A 20,745-nucleotide genomic window follows, 5' to 3' on the forward strand; every position below is an offset into this window, starting at 1 on the left:
CACCCTCCCTTCCACTCTCTCTAGAGATCAATGAGGTACAGATTAACAAACAAAACAACAACAAATAAAAAAACTTGGAAACAACAAAGATGTCCTTCAATAGATGAATGGATAAACAAACTGTGGCATATGCATACAATGTAATACTACTCAGTGTTAGAAAGAAATGGAGGAACTTTTTCAATGGATTTTACTAAGTGAAAGAACCCAATCTAAAACGGCTATGCACATTCGAATATTTGTTGATGAAAAAACATTAAATTTGTGACAGGCCAACTTGCCTGAGTGCATTATAATCTTAAAGTGAACAGTATATGTATATTTGAAGATGCCCTACTGAATCTAGTATGTCACACAGACAGACTCACAGTAGATACTTAGGAAGTTCATTAACTCTAAAGGTTGGCCCTTATGGTGCTTGGCATACATATTTTAAAAATTTCTTTATTGATTAAGGTATTACATATATGTCCTTATCCCCCCATTATTGTCCTACTTGATGGGGTTGTTACAAAATGCTACCAGGCTAGTAGGAGACACAGACATGCACATAAATGGGTTTCTTTAAAATATAATAAGTACTGAAATGTAGCTATGACTTAAAAAATATTTATTATGCATCTACTAAGTGCGAGTCACTGTACTAGGCAATGAATATTCAAAGGTGAACAACATAGACCCAATTCTTACCCATATAGTGCGTATAGTATGATGGACAACATATACATTAAACCAATAGTCAAACAACGGAGTATATTCATGCCATGATATATGTATAAATAAAAAATTAAAATTATTTTAAAAATAAATAAATAAAATGGCTATGTATTGTATAATTCCAAATATATGACTTTCTGAAAAAGGCAAAACTACGGGGACAATAGAAAGTTCAGTGGTTGGCAGAACTCAAGAAAAGAGAGAAATAAATGAATAGGTATAATACAGGAGATTTTTAGGGCAGTGAAACTATACTGTATGATGCTGTTATGGAATCATGTCATTATATATCTGTTAAAACCCATAGGTGCACAACACAAAGAGTGAACCTTAATGTAAACTATGAACTTTAAGTAATAATAACGTATCACTATCGGATGGAGAATCATATCTACAAAATGATATGGAATGACTTCCAACATTTATTGCTAAATGAAAAACAAAGTGAAACAGAGTACCAATAGTATTTTCTTACCCCTTTATGTAAAAGAGAAGAAATAAGGGAAAAATATATATATATCCGCTCATTTGTGCAAAAAGAAACAGGAAAAATATACCCAGACTCAATAAACAGTGCTAGAATAACTGGATATTCACATGCAAAAATATGAAGTTGGACCGCTTCCTTATACCATACACAAAAATTTTAAAAGGATAACCACGGCAATAAAATAGACAAAAGACCAGAAGAGGCTAGGAAAGTTTTAAGGACTATCACAAAAGCCTACACCAGAGATTTCCAAACTTAATGGATTTACAAAACCTATAATGTGCCAGTAAGTTTTTCACAGGCCAAAAGACATACCTAACCATTTTGTTTACTAAGTAATCAGGTCCAAACAACTTAAGAAAGATGTATGTCCTAATAACTTAGCACCTGTGTTGGGCACTGCACAACTTCTCAAACCTTAAGATCAATTTGGACACTGCCTTCCTCTTTGTCTATTCCATATAGATTTTCACATAGTACTTGAATTTTGTCATAGCAACTACTAAAAACTCTGCTTTGTAAAAATATGGTATCATTGAAAGGAATGTAGCAATCCAATTTTGAAAATGAACTACCTCAAGCTAGAAGTTTGTGTGGTTCCTAACAGATTTTGCTGTGTTTCCCTCAAAATTTTTAAGCATCTCTTGGCACACCTGAGTTCTCTGCAGTGCCTTATAGACTCCAAAAGTGCAGTTTGGGAACTATGGGCCTTGGCAAAGGATGCCACAAAGGCAGTGGCAATAGGAAAAGTGGAGTAAGGAGGCATTCTTCAGAGGAAAAAAAAGCAGTAGATCCAGAGATGTTGCCTGGAAGTATAACAGTGCAAATACTTGAGAAGTGACCTACTCCCCAATAGTCCTTGCTTCAATGAAGACTAGAAACCAAACTTTTCTAAGCAAATGAATGAAGCTGTTAAAATACTTACATTAATTTGACAGCTTTATATATGACATAGATTAAATACACTGCTCTCACTTTAACACACACACACACACACACACACACACACACACACACACACTACAAAACAACCAAAGGAAGAAAATTCAATTCAAATTTTTGACTCAATAAAGATGTCTGGAGTACCAACAGGAATTATCATCCAGCATCTGCAAAAACTTTACTTCAGATACTTAAGAATCATAAATATGATACTTCTAAAACTTGGCTTGATGATTTTAAGCAATTAGGAAACTTCTAAATGACAGATTTGCCAGCACCATTTTTGTAAGTCTGTGTGCAGACTTACAAAAATCAGCAATTTCTCATAGGCATGGAAATTTCTCTGTATTTGCAAAGGGCCCTAGTGATTCTGAAATCAGCCAGTTTGAGAGGAATAGCTAAACAACATTACCAATAAAATATTCTGCAATGATGGAACTGTTCCACATTTGCACTGTCCAATAGGGTAGTTAGTCCCTAGCTACATGTGGCTAGTGAGCACTTGATAAGTGCTAATGTGCCTGAGGAACTGAATTTTTAATTTAATTTAAATAAAATTAATTTAAATTTAGATGTAAATTGCTGGATGTGATAAGTTGCTTCTGTACTGAACAACACAAAATTTGATGATTTATATTAAGTATTCATTCTTCTAAATAAGTTGATTTAAATTAGATAATCAGAAAATTAGGTCCCTGGGCCATATTCTCTCATAAAGGGTCATTATAAAGATTATATATTATAGTGACATAAACATTATCCGATTTAATAATCTGAGTCTTTTGTAGGTGAAGACTCTATCTCAAATGCCATTCATATTTTTTTCATAATAAAAATCCTCTGAATTAAGTTCTAAGAAAAGTCCCTGCAAATTAATTAGCCAAAAAGAATATTATGTGAGCCAATGTGCTTTCCTTTTCTGCCTTAGCTGCCAGTAACCAAGTCCAGTGTCCAATGGTAACTCCTCCGAAGTGCCTGGTAATGTACTTTTTACTCCTCTAAGCCTATCTCTGTTCTATTTATATCCCTAAATTAGTCAACATAGTGTTATTTTAAATTCTAAAGCTGACAAACTCTTTTGGACATAGGCAAAGTATCAACTTTTAAAGTGATAACTTCCTTGCATTAAAGTCAATCTTTTTTGTTGTTTTTGAGGTATTAAAGTCATATTTAAGTGTTTTGTTATTTTAAAAGTATTTTAGGAGAAACCAAGATGGCGGCATAGGTAAACACCGGAAATTGCTGCCTCGCACAACCAATTCAAAAATACAACTAAAAGACAAAACGGACATCACCCAAAATCACAGGAAGGCTGGCTGAGTGGAAATTCTACAACTAGAAGGAAAGAGAAAAGCACACTGAGACTCAGAGGAGGTGTGGAAAGTAAAGTGCAGAGGTACGGAGGCATTAGGAAAGGGCTGGCAACTGAGGATGCGGTTGTCTTTTTCAATTGGGAGGGAGACACAAGCACCTGACTGCTCTGAACTCCAGTCCCGGGCGAGTCTCTGGGGACGCAGACTCATAAGGGGAGAAACTGGACTGTCTGGCAGGGGGTGGAACTCGAGGGTGGCTTTCTCTCAGAGGTGCTTGCAGCGATTACCGGGACACTGAGACCTGGGGCCTCTTAGGGTAGGACTGAGGAGCAGCCATGGCTGTTTGCTCCACCCTGTTGATTCCCTGAGACCCCACCCCACCCAAGCTGTGTGCAGAGGCTTTTGCATATGAATGGCCTGGCCCTTTGCAATCTGAAAATTATCTAACAAACTGCAGCTGGGTCAGAGAGACCCAAAACTTCCAAAAGAAGGCCCAAGGCCCCACAGCAGCTTGCATTGCTTCACAGCTGGGCCTCATTGGGGCACCTCCAAACCCCAAACAAGAGGAATCTGCAGATCTCTCCATAGCTCCTGCTGGGTAGCCTCAGGCAGAGGCTAAATTAGCACCTCCTTAGAGATCCAAGAGCCAGTGTACCCAGTGGTCAGAGTGGGACCATCCAGATTACAACTCCTCAGATCCATAAGGGACACACTCAGGGGGCAGACTCAGGGAGCACCAAAGCCCCACTGAAGCAAGTCTTGCCCCTAAGGGTGTCTCCAGCACAGAAGTTCTCCCACCATGGACACAGCTGATTCTCACAGCCAATTGGCCTGGAGGTCAATTCCTCCCAGTGATACCTACAACAATCAAGGCTTAACTACAACAAGACACTGCACAAAGCCCACAAAGGGGTGCACCAAGAGTGTCCACCTCAGGTAATTGGGGAGGCTGAGCCACTAGGCCCTAAAGGACACCGAGCACAGAAAGCCACTCTACCAACACAAGGAAGCATAAAAAATGCGGAGACAAAGAAACAGGTCACAAATGACAGAAATGGAGGAAAGCAAACTACTGGATATAATGACAGAAATGGAGGAAAGCAAACTACTGGATATAAAGTTCAAAACCACACTTTTAAGGTTTTTCAAGAACTTTCTAGAAACTGCCAATAAATTTAGTGAGATCCTCAAGAAATCTAGTGAGACCCTCGAGGTTATGAAAAAGGACCAACTAGAAATTAAGCATACACTGACTGAAATAAAGGATATTATGCAGCGTTCCAACAGCAGACTAGAGGATCGCAAGAATCAAGTCAAAGATTTGAAATACGAAGAAGCACAAAACACCCAACCAGAAAAGCAAAAACAAAAAAGAATCCAAAAATATGATGATAGAGTAAGGAGCCTCTGGGATAATTTCAAGCGTACCAACATCCGAATTATAGGCGTGCCAGAAGATGAGAGAGAGCAAGATATTGAAAACCTATTTGAAGAAATAATGACAGAAAACTTCCCCTACCTGGTGAAAGAAATACACTTACAAGTCCAGGAAGCACAGAGAACCCCAAACAAAAGGAATCCAAAGAGGACCACACAAAGACACATCATAATTAAAATGCCAAGAGCAAAAGACAAAGAGAGAATCTTAAAAGCAGCAAGAGAAGACAGTCAGTTACCGACAGGGAGTACCCATATGACTGTCAGCTGATTTCTCAACAGAAACTATGCAGGCCAGAAGGGAGTGGCAAGAAATATTCAAAGTGATGAATAGCAAGAACCTACAACCAAGATTACTTTACCCAGCAAAGCTATCATTCAGAATAGAAGGTCAGATAAAGAGCTTCACAGATAAGAAAAAGCTAAAGGCCAAAACCGGTTTGGCTCAGTGGATAGAGCGTCGGCCTGCGGACTGAAAGGTCCCAGGTTCGATTCCGGTCAAGGGCATGTACCTGGGTTCCGGGCATATCCCCAGTAGGAGATGTGCAGGAGGCAGCTGATCAATGTTTCTCTCTCATCGATGTTTCTAACTCTCTATCTCTCTCCCTTCCTCTCTGTAAAAAATCAATAAAATATATTAAAAAAAAAAAAAAAAGAAAAAGCTAAAGGAGTTCATCACCACCAAACCAGTATTATATGAAATGCTGAAAGGTATCCTTTAAGAAGAGGAAGAAGAAGAAAAAGTTAAAGATACAAATTATGAACAACAAATACACATCTATCAACAAGTGAATCTAAAAATCAAGTGAATAAATAATCAAATGAACAGAATAAACTGGTGAATATAATATAATCAGGGGCATAGAAAGGGAGTGGACTGACTATTCTCGGGGGGGAATGGGGTGTGGGGGTGCAGGAAGAGATTGGACAAAAATGGTACACCTATGGATGAGGACGGGGGGTGGGGGTAAGGGCAGAGGGTGGGGTGGGAACTGAGTGGAGGGAAGCTATGGGGGGGGGGGGAGAAGAGGAACAACTGTAATAATCTGAACAATAAAGATTTAATAACAATTTTTAAAAAATTGAAATCAATGGGGAAAAAAGTATTTTAAAAATAAAAACACTGGGATTAATAACACCTGGAAAAAATGTTAACAGATCAGATTTACCAAAGAAAATCCTACCATAGAAAGTTTATTAGCAAGGCTGTCTAAAAATATCACTATTACAGTGAAAAATAAGACAAACATATATTGACATTGACAGCCTATAATAATTTTACTGCATCCATTTCACAAACTCAGTCCCACTCCTTTTAAAAAACTATGCAACCCTAGCCAGTTTGGCTCAGTGGATAGAGTGTTGGCCTGCGGACTGAAGGGTCCTGGGTTCAATTCCAGACAAGGGCACATGCAAAAAATATATATATATGTAAAAGCCCTGATGCAGGATATGAACATCCATCCCTATTGAGCATTCAGTTCAAAATGCTTGTACAATTTTTTCTTCAGCACAGTGGACTATTTTTATATCATGGAGTGAACTACTTTAGTGACTCTTTTGTTGAAATTTTCCACAAAATTAGAACAAACACATTTGATGCATCAATAGCACATTTTAACTTCTCTGAGCATTAAAGTCAATCAACTGCAAAACTAATGTGAAACTAAACTAAACCTTAAGAGTAGAACTTCTTCACATAACCCCTTAAAATTTCATTTTAAAAATCAACTTTTAAAATACATAAACCAAGCCCAACTAGCATGGCTCAGAGGTTGAGTGTTGACCTGTGAACCAGGAGGTCACAGTTTGATTCACCGTTAGGGCATATTGCCCGCATGGCTGCAGGCTCGATGCCCAGTGTGGGGTGTGCAGGAAGCAGCCAGTCAATGATTCTCTCTCATCATTGATGTTTCTCCCTCTCCCTCTCCTTTGCTCTCTGAAATCAATAAAAATACATTTTAAAAAATACATAAACCAAGACCTGATACCAAAATAGAGTAAGGGAATTACACACTACCAAAAGATACAATTTACTCCATGGGTTCATTTAATAAAAAATCATGACAGGGAAAAAAAATTTTAAAGAAAAACTGTCATAAAAAATATATCCAAAAAATTACGTTCATCATAGTGTACATGTGCACACATGCATGCACACACACACACACGCACGCACACACACACACACACAAATGTTGGCAAATTAACTCTACTTGATGGTACATTGTTGTAAATTCTTTGTTGAAGACCTAGGATCCTATACAAGGACACAGGTCCACAGGAGTTACCTTAACAAGTATCAAGTGCCACTGCCACTTTAGTACAAGTTTGCTTTGGTAGTGTGGAGTCAGCCTATCCCTATACTTTGGGAATATTTTCAGGTTTTAATGCATAGATAAATTGTATTTTTTTTCCCATCAATTCAATGCCAAACAAAATCCTTTGTGCCAGACAGGGTCCATGGATCCAAAATCAAATTCCAAAGACAAAATATTGAGTTCTCAATTCTACACACTCTCAATACTAAACACCTTTTTTTTTTTTAATGAATACCACAAGTTCCTTAATCAAACCACTCTTTCAACATGTAATAGCCCAAACTAAATTGCCATGACAATCCACTATGATCCTTTATCTTTTCATCTCAATTTCTCATTCCTACTCAGGTCACCTTTCACTCTCTCCTGATAGTCACTACTATGGTGATCTACACCTTACCCAGACTGTTTATCCCTGGTATTTCCAATCAATCCGGTCCACATCCCTTCTACCCTAGTCAGGGAGCAGCACTGACAACTTCAATGTTCTATTTCTGACCCTATTGGAAGGGGGGAGGGGACGCTTGTGGAGTGCTGTTTATAAAGTCTACAGTAGTGTACAGTAATGCCCGATGCCTTCACACTCTCACCACTCACTCACTGAGTAATCCAGAGCTATTTCTAGTCCAGCATGTTCCATTCATAATATGTACCCTATATAGATGAAGCATTTATCTTTTATACTGTATCTCTACTGTGTCTTTTCTATGTTTAGATACATTTAGGTGCACAAATACTCACCACTGTGTTACAACTGCCTAGTATTCAGTATAGAAACATGCTGTACAGGTTTGCAGCCTAAGAGCAATACCATGTAACCTTGGTGTATATTGGAGGCTATAACAACTAGGTTTGTTTAAGTGCACTCTATAATGTTCACACAACAACTTTGCCTGATGATGCATTTCTCAGAAGGTATCCCCATAGTTAAGTGACACATGACTGTACTAAGTGACTACAGCCTCTTCTCTCCCCTGAGCTCGAGACTCTTATAATTAACTGCTCAATTAAGACGTCCATCCGGATGTCCCAAATTTTAAGAAAAGCAAAGCCAATTTTTTATTTCTCTTTCATGCCAAACCTTGTTCTTCCCAAGTGTTCCCCATCCCTGTTATTATTATATTCTCCTGGCTGCTCAGGCCAAAAAACTATAATCATTACTGATTTCTCTCTCACTTTATATCATATCTAATCCATTATTAAATTCTGTCAACTATACATTCAAAAGCATTTATTTCCAGTAACACAGGTATATACATTTGTCAAAACTTTGCCCTGGCCTGTGTGGCAGAATTGGTTGGAGCACTGTCCCCTGTACCGTAAGGTCACAGGTGCGATTCCCAGTCAGGTCACATGCCTAGGTTTCTAGTTTGATCCCTAGTGTGAATGAGTGCAGAGGCAATTGATCGATGTATTTCCCTCACATCAATGTTTCTCTCTCTCCTTCCCTCCCTCTCTCTCTCCTTTTCTTAAAATGTATTTCAAAAGTAGGTTTTTCACATCAAGGCTGATGTACCTCTGTCTCACTACTAGATAGTCAACAGAGAAATGCTTGCTGAATCCACCCAGGTTCAGAAGTGGATCTGAATTACTTACTAATGTAATTTGGACTTCATAAACTGAAGTTAATACTTAGAGTGCATGTAGCATCCTGATGTCCAATTGGAATGTTAAATTGGGTTCAGTTACAGAGAGCTTGGGACATCTGATTAAGGAGTTTATATTTACTCAACAGGCCAGCATTACAAACTTAAGCACTGGAAAGAGCTATTTTTTTTTACTTTTCAAATCCTGAGGTCACAAGGTTTGCAGAGAGGTGTGGAATAATGAAAAAATACAAGGTATTACTTTGAAGGATATATATACACCTTTTTATACCTCTAGAATTTTGAACCATGAGATTATATTACCTATTTTTAAAATAAATTATAATTAAAACTATTTAAAAACAAGAAATTCTTATGTGACAGAAAAATCAGAAACAGCTATATTTATGCCTTTTTAAGGAAAACTTATACTTTTTGAATGCCATAACTAAGAATTAGATAGAAAAAATATAAGAACATAAAATACATTATATGTTTAGGTGATATAGACATATACACAGAAAACTAAAATACATGCTCATACATAATGGTTCTTTACCAAAAATTAGGGAGGCTCTACTGGAATTGGGTTCTACAACCTAAATTACCATAACTACAACATTCCAATTTTCAACTAGTTTCCTTCAGTACCTGAACAGTCATTGAGTGCTCATATGTGAAGACTTCTAAAAGCCTCAGAAGTCTAAAAGCCTGCCAGTGATAAAAGAATAGAATAAGAAATAAACTACGATAAAAGAGAGCACAGTCTCTTTCTCTCAAACTCATCTCCAGTGGCCAGTCTCACCACTTGCCAACAGCTACATCAGTTAAGAAAGATTAATAATTAAATGACTTGGGGACAACCATAAGAGTAGGCAATATAAACTTTTATCTCCAAATTTGCCAGAGCTCTACCTGGCAATCAAGGAGTGATGAGGAACAGGATCTCGCAATACAGGGTCATTCTGGCTTTTGTTCCTGACTTAAATTCTAGAACACTACACCATGAAAGAATCAGGAAGTAGACGCTGTTGAGCTAAGGGAAATCATGCTGCATCAATCAGGGCAAAGGCAAAATATGATAAATGGCAACAAAAAGAAAGCAGAAATCCCAAACTCTCTAATCTATAGAATCCATCTTTTGATCAAGGACAAAGTGCTGTGAGTTTACTCATGACCTAGTCCTAGATCAAAAGGTGGCCTCCTTAAACCTTACCTTCATCCTATTACCTGCCATGTCTAGACTCAAACCCTATGGCTATGACAAGAGAACACGGGGAAAAGTTTTTCTCCATAATCATAGAAATAACACATTCTCTCTAGGAAAATATACCCTGATTCCCATTACTATGCCTTTTCTAAATCCTTTGAGTCATCTTCATTTTTTTGAGTTTCAAATTCAGGTAGAAGTCAGTGTATTTTAAATATACTTTATCCTAAAGTCTTGAATGGGCACTTGGTAAGATTTAAAACATGACATTAAAATGCTACTTCTTGCCCGGCCAGTGTAGCTCAGTGGTTGAGCATCTACCCAGGAACCAGGAGGTCATGGTTCCATTCCTGGTCATGGCATATGCCCAGGTTTCAAGCTCAATCCCCAGTGTGGGGTATGCAGGAGGCAGCCAATCAATGATTCTCCCTCATCACTGACGTTTCTATCTCTCTCTCCCTCTCTTTTCCTCTCTGAAATCAATAAAAATATATTTTTTTAAATCCTATATAATAAAACCCTAACATGCAAATCGACCGAACAGCAGAACAACCGGTCACTATGACGCACACTGAACACTGGGGTGGGGTGGGGCCGGCCAGCGGGCAGCGCCAGGCCGCCAGCCAAAGCGGATGCCAGTGGGTCCCTCTCCCCACCCCACCCCCGATCACCCCACCCGCCAGTCGCCCCACAGATGGCCCTGATCACCAACCAGGCCTAGGGACCCTACCCTATATATTGGGAACAGTCTCTTAGATTTAAAAGTTAAAACCTGGCAAGGCTACTCTAACACTGAAAAAGCAGGATGATGCAGCAATGACATGCATGGACTCTGCCTTGCACATTTTGTGGTCAGCCCTGATTCTGACACTTATAACTGTGACAAAGCCAATTACTTCACTTCTCTCTGCTTCAGTTTTTTCACCCATAAGATGGGGAAAATGGTACTAATGCCTCAGAAGGATCATGTTATGTACCACTTTTTATAATCAGGGCAAAAAACTGTAGCTGCCCATACAACAGCAAGATGCCTTTCACCTGTATGAAAAGTATGGTCACTCATACATGCAGCATCCCGGATTGCAAGAAGGATGTCCAACTGCCAGTTTAGGCCTGTAAACTGGCAATTGGACATCCCCCAAGTGGTCTCGGATTGTGAGAGGGACCCTCCCCCTCCACTCCCCGACCCCCGTGCATGAATTTCATGTACCCGGCATCTAGTCTAGTAAATAAGTAAAAGACAATGGTACCTACATACACAGGTTACCTCCAAAGGTACAACCCTAATAAAATGATAACTGATCTTTCTTTTTATAGTTTACTAGAGGCCTGGTGCCCAAAAATTTGTGCACTCAGGGGTGTCCCTCAGCCTGGCCTGTGTCCTCTCGCAGTCTAGGACCCCTCGGCTGGCTTAGGCCCACTCCCCGGGGGACTGGGCCTAAGCTGGCAGTCAGACATCCCTCTGGCAGCCTGGGAGCCCTCAGAGGAATGTCCACTTGCCAGCGGGGAGCAGGCCTAAGTGCAGTCGGACATCCTTAGTGCTGCTGAGGAGGCGGGAGAAGCTCCCACCACCACCACTGTGCTGGCAGACATCAGCCTGGCTTGTGGCTGAGCAGAGCTCCCCCTGTGGGAGTGCACTGACCACCAGGGGGGCAGCTCCTGCATTGAGCATCTGCCCCCTGGTGGTCAGTGTGTGTCATAGTCACCAATCGTTCCCAGTCGTTCTGCTGTTAGGGTCAATTTGCATATTACCCTTTTATTATATAGGATAGAGGCCTGGTGCATGAGTGGGGGCCAGCTGGTTTGCCCTGAATGGTGTCCCAGATCAGGGTGGGGGTCCCCCCCTGGGGTGCCTGGCCAGCCTGGGTGAGGGGCTGATGGCTGTTTGCAGGTTGGCCAAGCCCCCCAGCGGGGACCCTCACCCCATGAGGGTGTGGCCAGCCTGTGCGAGGGGCTGATGGCTGTTTGCATGCTGGCCACGGCCCCCAGCCATCCAAGCTCCCAGTGGAGGCTGGCTGGAAGCAGGTATCTGGGATTTATTTATCTTCTATAATTGAAACTTTGTTGTCTTGAGCAGAGCTGGTGGGAAGCTTGGCTTCCTCCATCGCTGGGGCAACCAAGCCTCCTGCTTGCTCCAGCTCCATGGCTGCCGGCCGCCATCTTGGTTGGGTTAATTTGCATATAGTTGCTCTGATTGGCTGGTGGGCGTGGTTTGGGGCATAGCAAAGGTACGGTCAATTAGCATCTTTGTCTTTTATTAGTGTAGGCTAGAGGCCTGATGCGTGAAATTCGTGCAAGGGGCTCGGCCCTCACAGCCGCAGTGACTTGCCTCAGTCCTCACAGCCCCGGCTTCATCCGTAAAGTTGTCCGGAAGGACATGCGGAAGATTGTTCGGCTGTCCAGTCTAATTAGCATATTACACTTTTATTATTATAGATTCCTTCTTCTCTAATTTATACCAGATGTAAATCCTATCCTCTCAATACTTGCAATTTATCTTCAATGCCACTACTGATCTCCTTTTATTCAATTGGCATCTCTAAATTTCTTTCTTTACCTTTTATTCTTCCATACCCCCAAAATAATACCTAAATGTAAAAGTAGCTAATAAAAAATTGTCTTACTATTCACCCAACTCTATTTTTTTCTTATTTCCTTTAAATAGTTTCTAACTCATAACATACACATCCAATAATTTAAGATTTATTGCAAAGATCAAAATGAGGAATGGTAAAAATAAAGGAAGAAAAAATTATAGGCTAAAAGTGTAGAAATTGGTCCTAATTTGTATCTATCACAGAACCCTATGAAAGTAAGGCAAAAGGAATACTAACTAAAAGTCATTACAACAAATTTTTATATATTGAAAAGATTTTAAAGCTCTATTTAGGGATCCACTTATAAAATTCCAGTACATCAAACAAATGTTTTTCTTTGAGCCTGTCACCTTGTTAGTTTTAAACTATATTGTTAAATGAGGGGGTGGAGAAGCAAAATATTTAGAACTAATGCCTGAATATTCTAGAACATCCAAACGTTTTTAGTGTTAAGGCCAGATCCTATAATAAAGATCCTATCAATAAGAAATACTTGTAATGAGGATCTTCTTCATGTATTCCTTAGCTTGGTTAGTAGTACACCCCGTCTTCTAGGCCAGAAACTTGGGTGTCAACTTAGACCTTTCCCTCTCCCTCATCCCAATTCTTTCCAGACCTCTGACTGATATGACCACTTATGTGTCCTAAGTGTTCATCTAGTCTATTCTCTCCATTCCCTCTGCCACTGCCTTAGTCTAACCCTTTTCCCTCATCTTATCAATTGCAACAGCTACCCCTAACATTACTGCCTCCATTTACTATGATCCTTACTCCATGCTCTCATCAAATGATTTTCCAAAATGCCAACCTACTGTCTCTTCCACTCAAAACCGTTCACTATGTCCCTATGTAGTGAAAGGCTTTGAGTGGAAGAGACGGTAGGTTTTTTGAGGATTTGAATCCTCCCTGCCTCTCAATCATCATATCCCATTGCACTACCCCCGTCCTGCACTTTAAGCTTCATTATCAAAATCCACTGCTTGCATTTCCAGCACACCCAAGCTATTTAATGCCCCATGCTTTTGCATAAACTGCTGCTTCAGTCTAGAATATCTTTCATTTCTTCCCCCCTTGGCTTCCTGGCCAACTACTATGAATCTTTCAAAACCCATCTTAGATTCCAGGGAGGCATCCCAAGACCCTACCCCCTCTCTATCCTTAAGAGTTAAATATTTCCTTCTCTGCCAACTTTGTAAGTAATAATGGCATTTGTTGGGCATTTACTATGTGCCTGACTCTGTTAGAAGCATTTTCATTTATGAACTCGTTTAATCTTCACAATAACCCTTCCTATGAAGTGGTACCATTATTACCTTTGTGGATATGTAAACTAAACCACAGACAATTAAATAAGCTGTCCCCAAGGATGCCCAGCCGTTAAGTGATGGACAGAGATTAAAATCCTGACAGCATACATATTTATATTATTGCACTGATCACAGTGAATTTATTTACATGACCATCTTTACCCTGAACTATGAGCTCCTTATAGGGATTGTCATATTCCACTCTAAAGCCACACACACTAGTATAAAGTGGGTAATCAGTACATGCATTTCTTGAGTTGCATATAAAATAACATTCCTAACAAGTTCAAGAGAAAATCACTCAGAAACTAGTTTCCAAATAAAAATTCAAATATGCTGTACGAGTTCTAGAATAGAGCAAGCCATTTTTCCAACTAAGAAAAAGAATGTCAAATAGAGAGATTAATACAGACATGAGATTATAGTTCTTGTGGACAGTAAAATGGACTTATTTTTGCAGTAATACTGCTTAATTACTGCAATAAATCAAAACCCAAAGGACCCTTTGCTTAACACTAACTTTTTCCTCTCACTAAATAAGAATTCTTCTTACTGATTATTCAGGGCAGTGAAAAGAAAGCCCTAAATTTACTTTGCTCAAGTGGAAAGAAGCAAATCATAGACCAGCATTACTAATTGCTTCCTTAAGTCTGGCCAAGAACTGTACCCCATTAGGCAATTAAAATAAAACACAGTTGCCTGACTAAGCATATAGCAAAAGAATTTCTAAAGTTATGTAGACTGGCATTCCATTATTCAAATAATGAAAAATTCTTTATCTTAAGCAAAGAAAAATGAAAAATCAAGAAAAAAGAACATTACCACCATACCACAAGAATATAGAATTTTTAGCTTAAAACATATGCTTATGTTTATAATATTCTAATAGCTATTCTGTTCCCTTAAATTATAAAAATCAAAGTTATTCTAACACTAACGATGAAAGACTTCAAGACCAAATCTACTGTATTTAGTGTGCTCTCACAGTTACAGTCCTCTGAGCCATGCTGAAGGGCAATAATTAAAACCCAAAGGGACAATACCAGCAGCAACAATGCACACATTACAAACCTGTTAGACTCGCAGCGGTTTTCAACCTGTGTGGGTGGCGACCCCTCTGGGGATCGAATGACCCTTTCACAGGGGTCGCCTAAATACATCCTGCATATCAGACATTTACATTATGATTCATAACAGCAGCAAAATTACAGTTATGAAGTAGCAACGAAAATAATTTTATGGTTGGGGGTCACCACAACATGAGGAACTGTATGTATTAAAGGGTCGTGGCATTAGGAAGGTTGAGAACCACTGTACAGTAATCTGTCCCCTGCCCTGCTTCTACACACTTGTACACTACAGAAAGGTAAATCTGCTGTCAGAAGAAGCAGAGTTTAGGCCACAGTGAGTTTAGGCCACAGCAGAGCAAACTCTACCCCCAGGCATGTCTTACCATTTCTTGGTGCATTCAACCATCAGTTCCTGGTAGGAGGCCACAAACTGGAACTTAGAGGCATGTTTTCCTACGCGCTGCAGTCTCTTCCAAACTGAAGCCATGATGATCCCTCAACACACTGGAGCAGTTCTGGGTTAGCAACACAGCAGCTTTAAACAACGCAGAGGGAGGGTCCAAAGCAAAGAAGTTTTGCATGTATGTCTGTACTTTTAAAAACTCATCTACAACTTGAAATGATGTTTGGGGTCCATAAGTCTTCTCCCTGTTTCATAGGGTATATCCCATCTTAGATGAATGGCCCGGCCAAGAACAGTGTGGTGTACATGACAGGATGAGTGAGTGGAGCTTCCCTCATGGAGACATCACCATCCCATCTCAGGGGCTATATGACGTGTATTCCGAGAACTGAAAAAGCAAAATAAAGCGGGGGAAAAATATATATATATGAGGAGAGACACATGACAAGTGACTAACCACCCTCGTTGGATAACACTGCAACAGACATCCCCAGTTCTCCACGCGTTTTCCAAACAATGAAACAAAACACCAACCTCAAAGGCCAGTAAGTAACATCAAGGATACAAGACACCGAGGGGAAAAATGACAATTCACACCGAAGACGTGGGGCGGTCCAGCTGGTAGTCGGCACGCACAACAATCCAGAGCCGCACGTCAGGGCCTCCCGCCCCCCCCCCCCCCCCCCGCCCTCCGGCATCACAGAAGGGCGAGCAGAGCGGGAAAAGTGTAGGGATGCCGTTCAGTGTCCACGGCCAGTCAAAGGGGGGAGTGGAATATTTTAAAATAAACTTTGCTTTTCACCCGGTCATTAATAGCCTCGAGTCCTAGCAAGTGCGCTTGGAATACATTACGGGGCGGGGAGGAATGCTGCTGTCGAGTCGGAGGGGGACACGGATGGGGAAGGAGGAGCGGAGGGAAATCTCCAGGCGGAGGGAGGGCACCGTCCCGGCTCCAGGCCCCTCGGGCTCTCCTTCACCTCCGCTGCCAACCGCAGAGAAACGGCAACTCCCGCCGGGGCGAGAAGCGATGCCCTGCGGGGCGAGGGCACCGAGCGGGGTCCAGGGCGCGGCGCCTCCCTCCCCCATCCTCAGGGACTGTCCGCCGGAGCCTCCTCCGCTCACGCACGGAGCCCAGACCCCGGTCCCCCCCCACCCCCCGGCGGAGGCCGGCGGCGGCTCGCCCGCGACCCCTGTCACCCCGGCGATGCCACCAGACCCCAGCCCTGTCCCCTCGCCCCGGCCCCCGCCGCACGTCCCCTCCCGGCCCCTCCTCACACCTCTCATCCCGCTGTCGGGCTGAGTCTAGCCCCGTACCCGCCTCAGCGCCGCTCCTCCGTCGCCGCCACAGCAGCAGCCGCCGCCACCGCCACCGAGTCCTCCATCCCCGCCGGAGCCACATGGAACAGCCGAGCCAGCCGTGGCGCTCGAGGGAGCCCGGGTCTGCGGCCCCTCGGGCGGACGGCGCGCCTCACGCCCGCCCCCTCCCGGACGGAGTCGCCCCGCGGCCGTCCCCCACCCGACAAAACCCTGCCGGAGCCGCCGCTCAGCGCCCAGCACCCCCTCCCCCGCCTTCCTCCGCCGCCGCCACCATCATTACCTCCCCCGCCGCACCTCTCACACTAACCCTACCCACAGCGGCTCAACCGCCGTCCGCTCCGCCGCCGTTGGCCAGCCCCGCGCAGGCCCCGCCCACCTCGGCGGCGAGCCTTTGAGCGGCGGGGCCTCCTCATTGGCCGATCCGGGTGCCCGTCACAGGGGCTCCACTCCCAAGCTCTGGAGGTGTTTTCCCCCCCGCCGGAACGCCGCACACCAATCTACCCTTCTTATTTAAAAAAAAAAAAAAAAGAAAAAAAAATTGGAACTTACTAAGGACGATCCCGCCCATTCCTCCCATTGGCTTGGAGCGGGAAGCGATAGGCAGGAGGAGTAAGGAGTGTTTATGGTGAACTGGACCGTGGTTGCTGAAGGTGAATGCCTGTCAACCGCGAGCCGGGTGCCGGGAGGGGTTCCTGGCTGAGTCGGTGGTGGGAGAGCGCGGGGCTGCCTTCGCTGCAGCCGTGGGCAGTGCCACCGGCTGCTGTGGTTTTCTCTCTTCGTCTCCTATCCCCACCCCAGGAGCTGGGTGCGCCCTCTCCTTCGCCACTAAGCAACTAGGGGGGTTGGTGCACACAGCCTTGTTTTCACCCGATTTCTCCAGACAGATTGAAGTTCTGACCCTGCCAGTCCCCGCCTAACATTCAATCAACTGGTCCCCCACGGGACTCAATGACACAAGCTAGACACAAAATGTTTACGGTGCAATTTCTTCTTGTTCTGATTCTTCAACATTTCCTTGGATCTTGGTTTCTCCCCATCGCTGTGGGTCTTTTTCCCCCTGGTAGGAACTGTACATGGATTTGGGAGTGGCTGGCATATAAAAAAAGGTGGTTAATAGGCAAAGGCGAGGATAAAATAACCTAAGAAGAGTGTGAGGGCAGGGGTAACTTAACCTTAAAAGAGCCAAGGACCCTTTTGGGAATACGATGAAAGCTCATAGAGGCTTCCCCAAGGAGGAAAAAAATGTCCAGTCACAAATTTGCTTTCAATTTTAGTTGCTCCACAGACGTCTGGTGTAGAGAAAGAGGACAAAGAATGGGATTGGGGGGAGGGGGGTTCCCAACATTTAAGGAATAAGCAGAGTAAAGTGAGAAAGAGACCGAGGAGGGATGGTCAGAGAAGTAAGAGCACCCTACAAGCAACAGGCAAACAGGGTGTCCCCCCAAAAAGCGTATACATACACTTTGAATAATTATAAAAGCAGTGTTTATTAAAATACATTTCATTTTCAAAATCGAGCTATCAGTTGTTAAAGTGTGTATACCTTTTTTGGGACACCCTGTAGTGTCAAAAAAGAGGGAAGCTAATATATAAAAAGAAAATAAGCAGGATGGGTCCTGGAAACAGTAAGGGTTAATAATCTCACTAAGGATGGGAACGTAGGATGCATGGACAAAGTAGCTTGAAAGGTGTTAAGGTATAGAGAATGGTTGGTTCTTTGAGAGGCTCAACAGAAGAGCATGATCGGTGAGAATTGAGCACATCTATAGAGATAGCAGGGAAACAGAAAGGAGAAAGACATATGTTGAAGAATCAACAGAGATGCGGAGACAGAAGGCTTGAATCTAGTATCTAATTCTATTTCCACTGCAGTACAGAAAGTGAACCAATGTGCATTTTACAGAAAAGGACATAGATTATCACTTATTTTGCTATCGTCATAATTTTAAAATATTAAGACAACCGTAGTAATTATATTGATTCTTGTTTTTTGTGTACATCTTAGTAAACCTGAGTGGTTTATTAAGTCACTCCAACCTACAGCCATTATGATCTAATACAGTGATATATTCTGCATCATTAACAGACTTTAAGTGTATGGGTTTTTTTAAATGGCTAATTTATTTTTTAAAGATTTTATTGATTTTTTTTTTTTTTTTTAGAGAGAGAAGGGATAGGGAGAGAGAGAGAGAGAGAGAGAGAGAGAGAGAGAGAGAGAGAAATGGCTAATTTAGAAAAATAGTCAAACTATTTTAATCTAAGTTGCCCTTCAGAAACAACCCACATGATGATCAGGAGGGTTTTGCATCCTATTTATTGTTGTTCTTCAGAAGTTCTCAAATTGTCTCATGTGGTCATCCTGGTTTCTTTTAATACTATGTCCCTGCCCCAAGGGGGAAAAGAAAAGGGAGACTTTATTGTTAAGAAATTATCTTAAAAGCAACCAGTTTTAAATAAGTATCTTTCTTTAAAAAAATAAGAAAATAAAAGAACTACCCTGGAACCCCTCCCGCCCGCCCCCTCTCCCCCGCACCCCCCAGGAAATCTTTCTCAAGTTGTAGGAAACTTAAACAAAGAGTTTCTTGAAAGATAGCTCGTCTTTGTAGGGGAAGTATTTTTCTTGGATATACTAGTAAACTTATTTTTCAGTCTTGTTGCAGAGGTAGCTAAGAAGAGACCAAGGAATTGAAGCAGACCTTGACATACATAGTTCAGCTGCTGAGCCCAAGTTCATAGGCTGGCTCCTGGAAGCTCCCCGGAGCAGCTACTTCTTCCCTCATAACTTTAAAAAAATAAAATAAAATAACCTGTCTGCTAACTAAATTTATTGAAGAACCTTCAATATAGAATATTTTAGTGTATTTTGCCCAGGAAGCTGATAATTATTGAATAGCAACTGATTATTGGTCATATTAAATACTATTATTAGTACATAAAAGATACAGTCCCTGTTCTCAAAGAGTTTTCATAAACAGATGTTCAGCATGCATGCAAGAAAGCAATATTAATTACTTAACATCTCTGAGTTCCAGCTTCCTATTCTGTCAAAGGAATAAACATGCCTATCTTTCTGGGATGTTGAGAAGATATGTATGTAAAGTACCTGGCTCATAGTAAACAGTCAATAAATGGTAATTGATAATGTACACTATTGTGCTTGGTAGCAAACTCAAACATCAAGAAAAGAAACAGAACTCCAAACAATACTTAGTTGCTACCAAACATCACTACCTCAAAGACTAAAGGATCTAAAAAGAAACAGTGCGTTTAACATTGTTCCTTTCCTATTAAACCAGTGATTACCAACAGTATAACACCAATAGTTTCTGTGGACTCAGGATTTTATAACTACTAAGAATTCACCCTCAATCCTCATGACTACCTTCTGTGTCATGTGTTAGCAGAGATCTGTTGGCATGCTACAAGTTACCCTTTCTCGAGGCCCCCATTTCCCCAGCCTACGAGCAGAGACATCCCTCTTCCAAGGTGGAATTGCCTACTGTGGTTCTGCCTCTTTTTAATCCTCTGTTTACTCAGGTCTTGATTTATCATCTCCTTCTGTCCTAGGCCTAATCTGCATAAAAGACACCTGTGGGTGGAAGTTAGTTTAATTGTCCTGCCCACTTGCCCCAAGTGTTGATCACAACATTTTATAGATGTTTTACTTAACAGAGGCATCAACATTTGAAATAATTTTGATTTTGCCTTTAAATATCATCAAGCTTACAGTGAAGATAGAATAAGAAGAAATAAGTGAAAAATGCCATCCAAAAACTTTAAATCTTCTCTGCCATGACAGTTTTGAAATGATAGAAATTATTTTCAAAGATGCAACTTTTCTGTTTCAGAAACCCCCAAAATGGATATTCTAGTCTATAAAATGGAACTATAGGTTTGAATTATCATTCCTGGTGATAAAATTCTTATCTTTGGGTTTTACAGTTTTTGCACTAAAAATTGTCAGAGGTATGATAGCAGGATTTAATTACTAAAAGAATTTATCTGTGCCTTAGTCATAGTAATAAGATTTACTCC

The 20,745-nt window shown here is 41.6% G+C and overlaps 1 protein-coding gene across 1 annotated transcript in view; it reads right to left on the reverse strand.

The window, feature by feature from the left end:
• The window catches only part of EHBP1 (EH domain binding protein 1), a 471,942-nt gene that overhangs the window by 300,431 nt on the left and 150,766 nt on the right, over positions 1 to 20,745 (reverse strand). Inside the window, exon 5 of the mRNA XM_081100594.1 lies at positions 15,374 to 15,781. Coding sequence (XP_080956720.1) covers positions 15,374 to 15,477 — 104 coding nt within the window. The 5' untranslated portion in view covers positions 15,478 to 15,781. The remainder of the gene's footprint in view (positions 1 to 15,373; positions 15,782 to 20,745) is intronic.

Source organism: Myotis nattereri, assembly GCF_964212035.1.
Source record: "Myotis nattereri genome assembly, chromosome: 10".
NCBI lineage: Eukaryota > Metazoa > Chordata > Mammalia > Chiroptera > Vespertilionidae > Myotis > Myotis nattereri.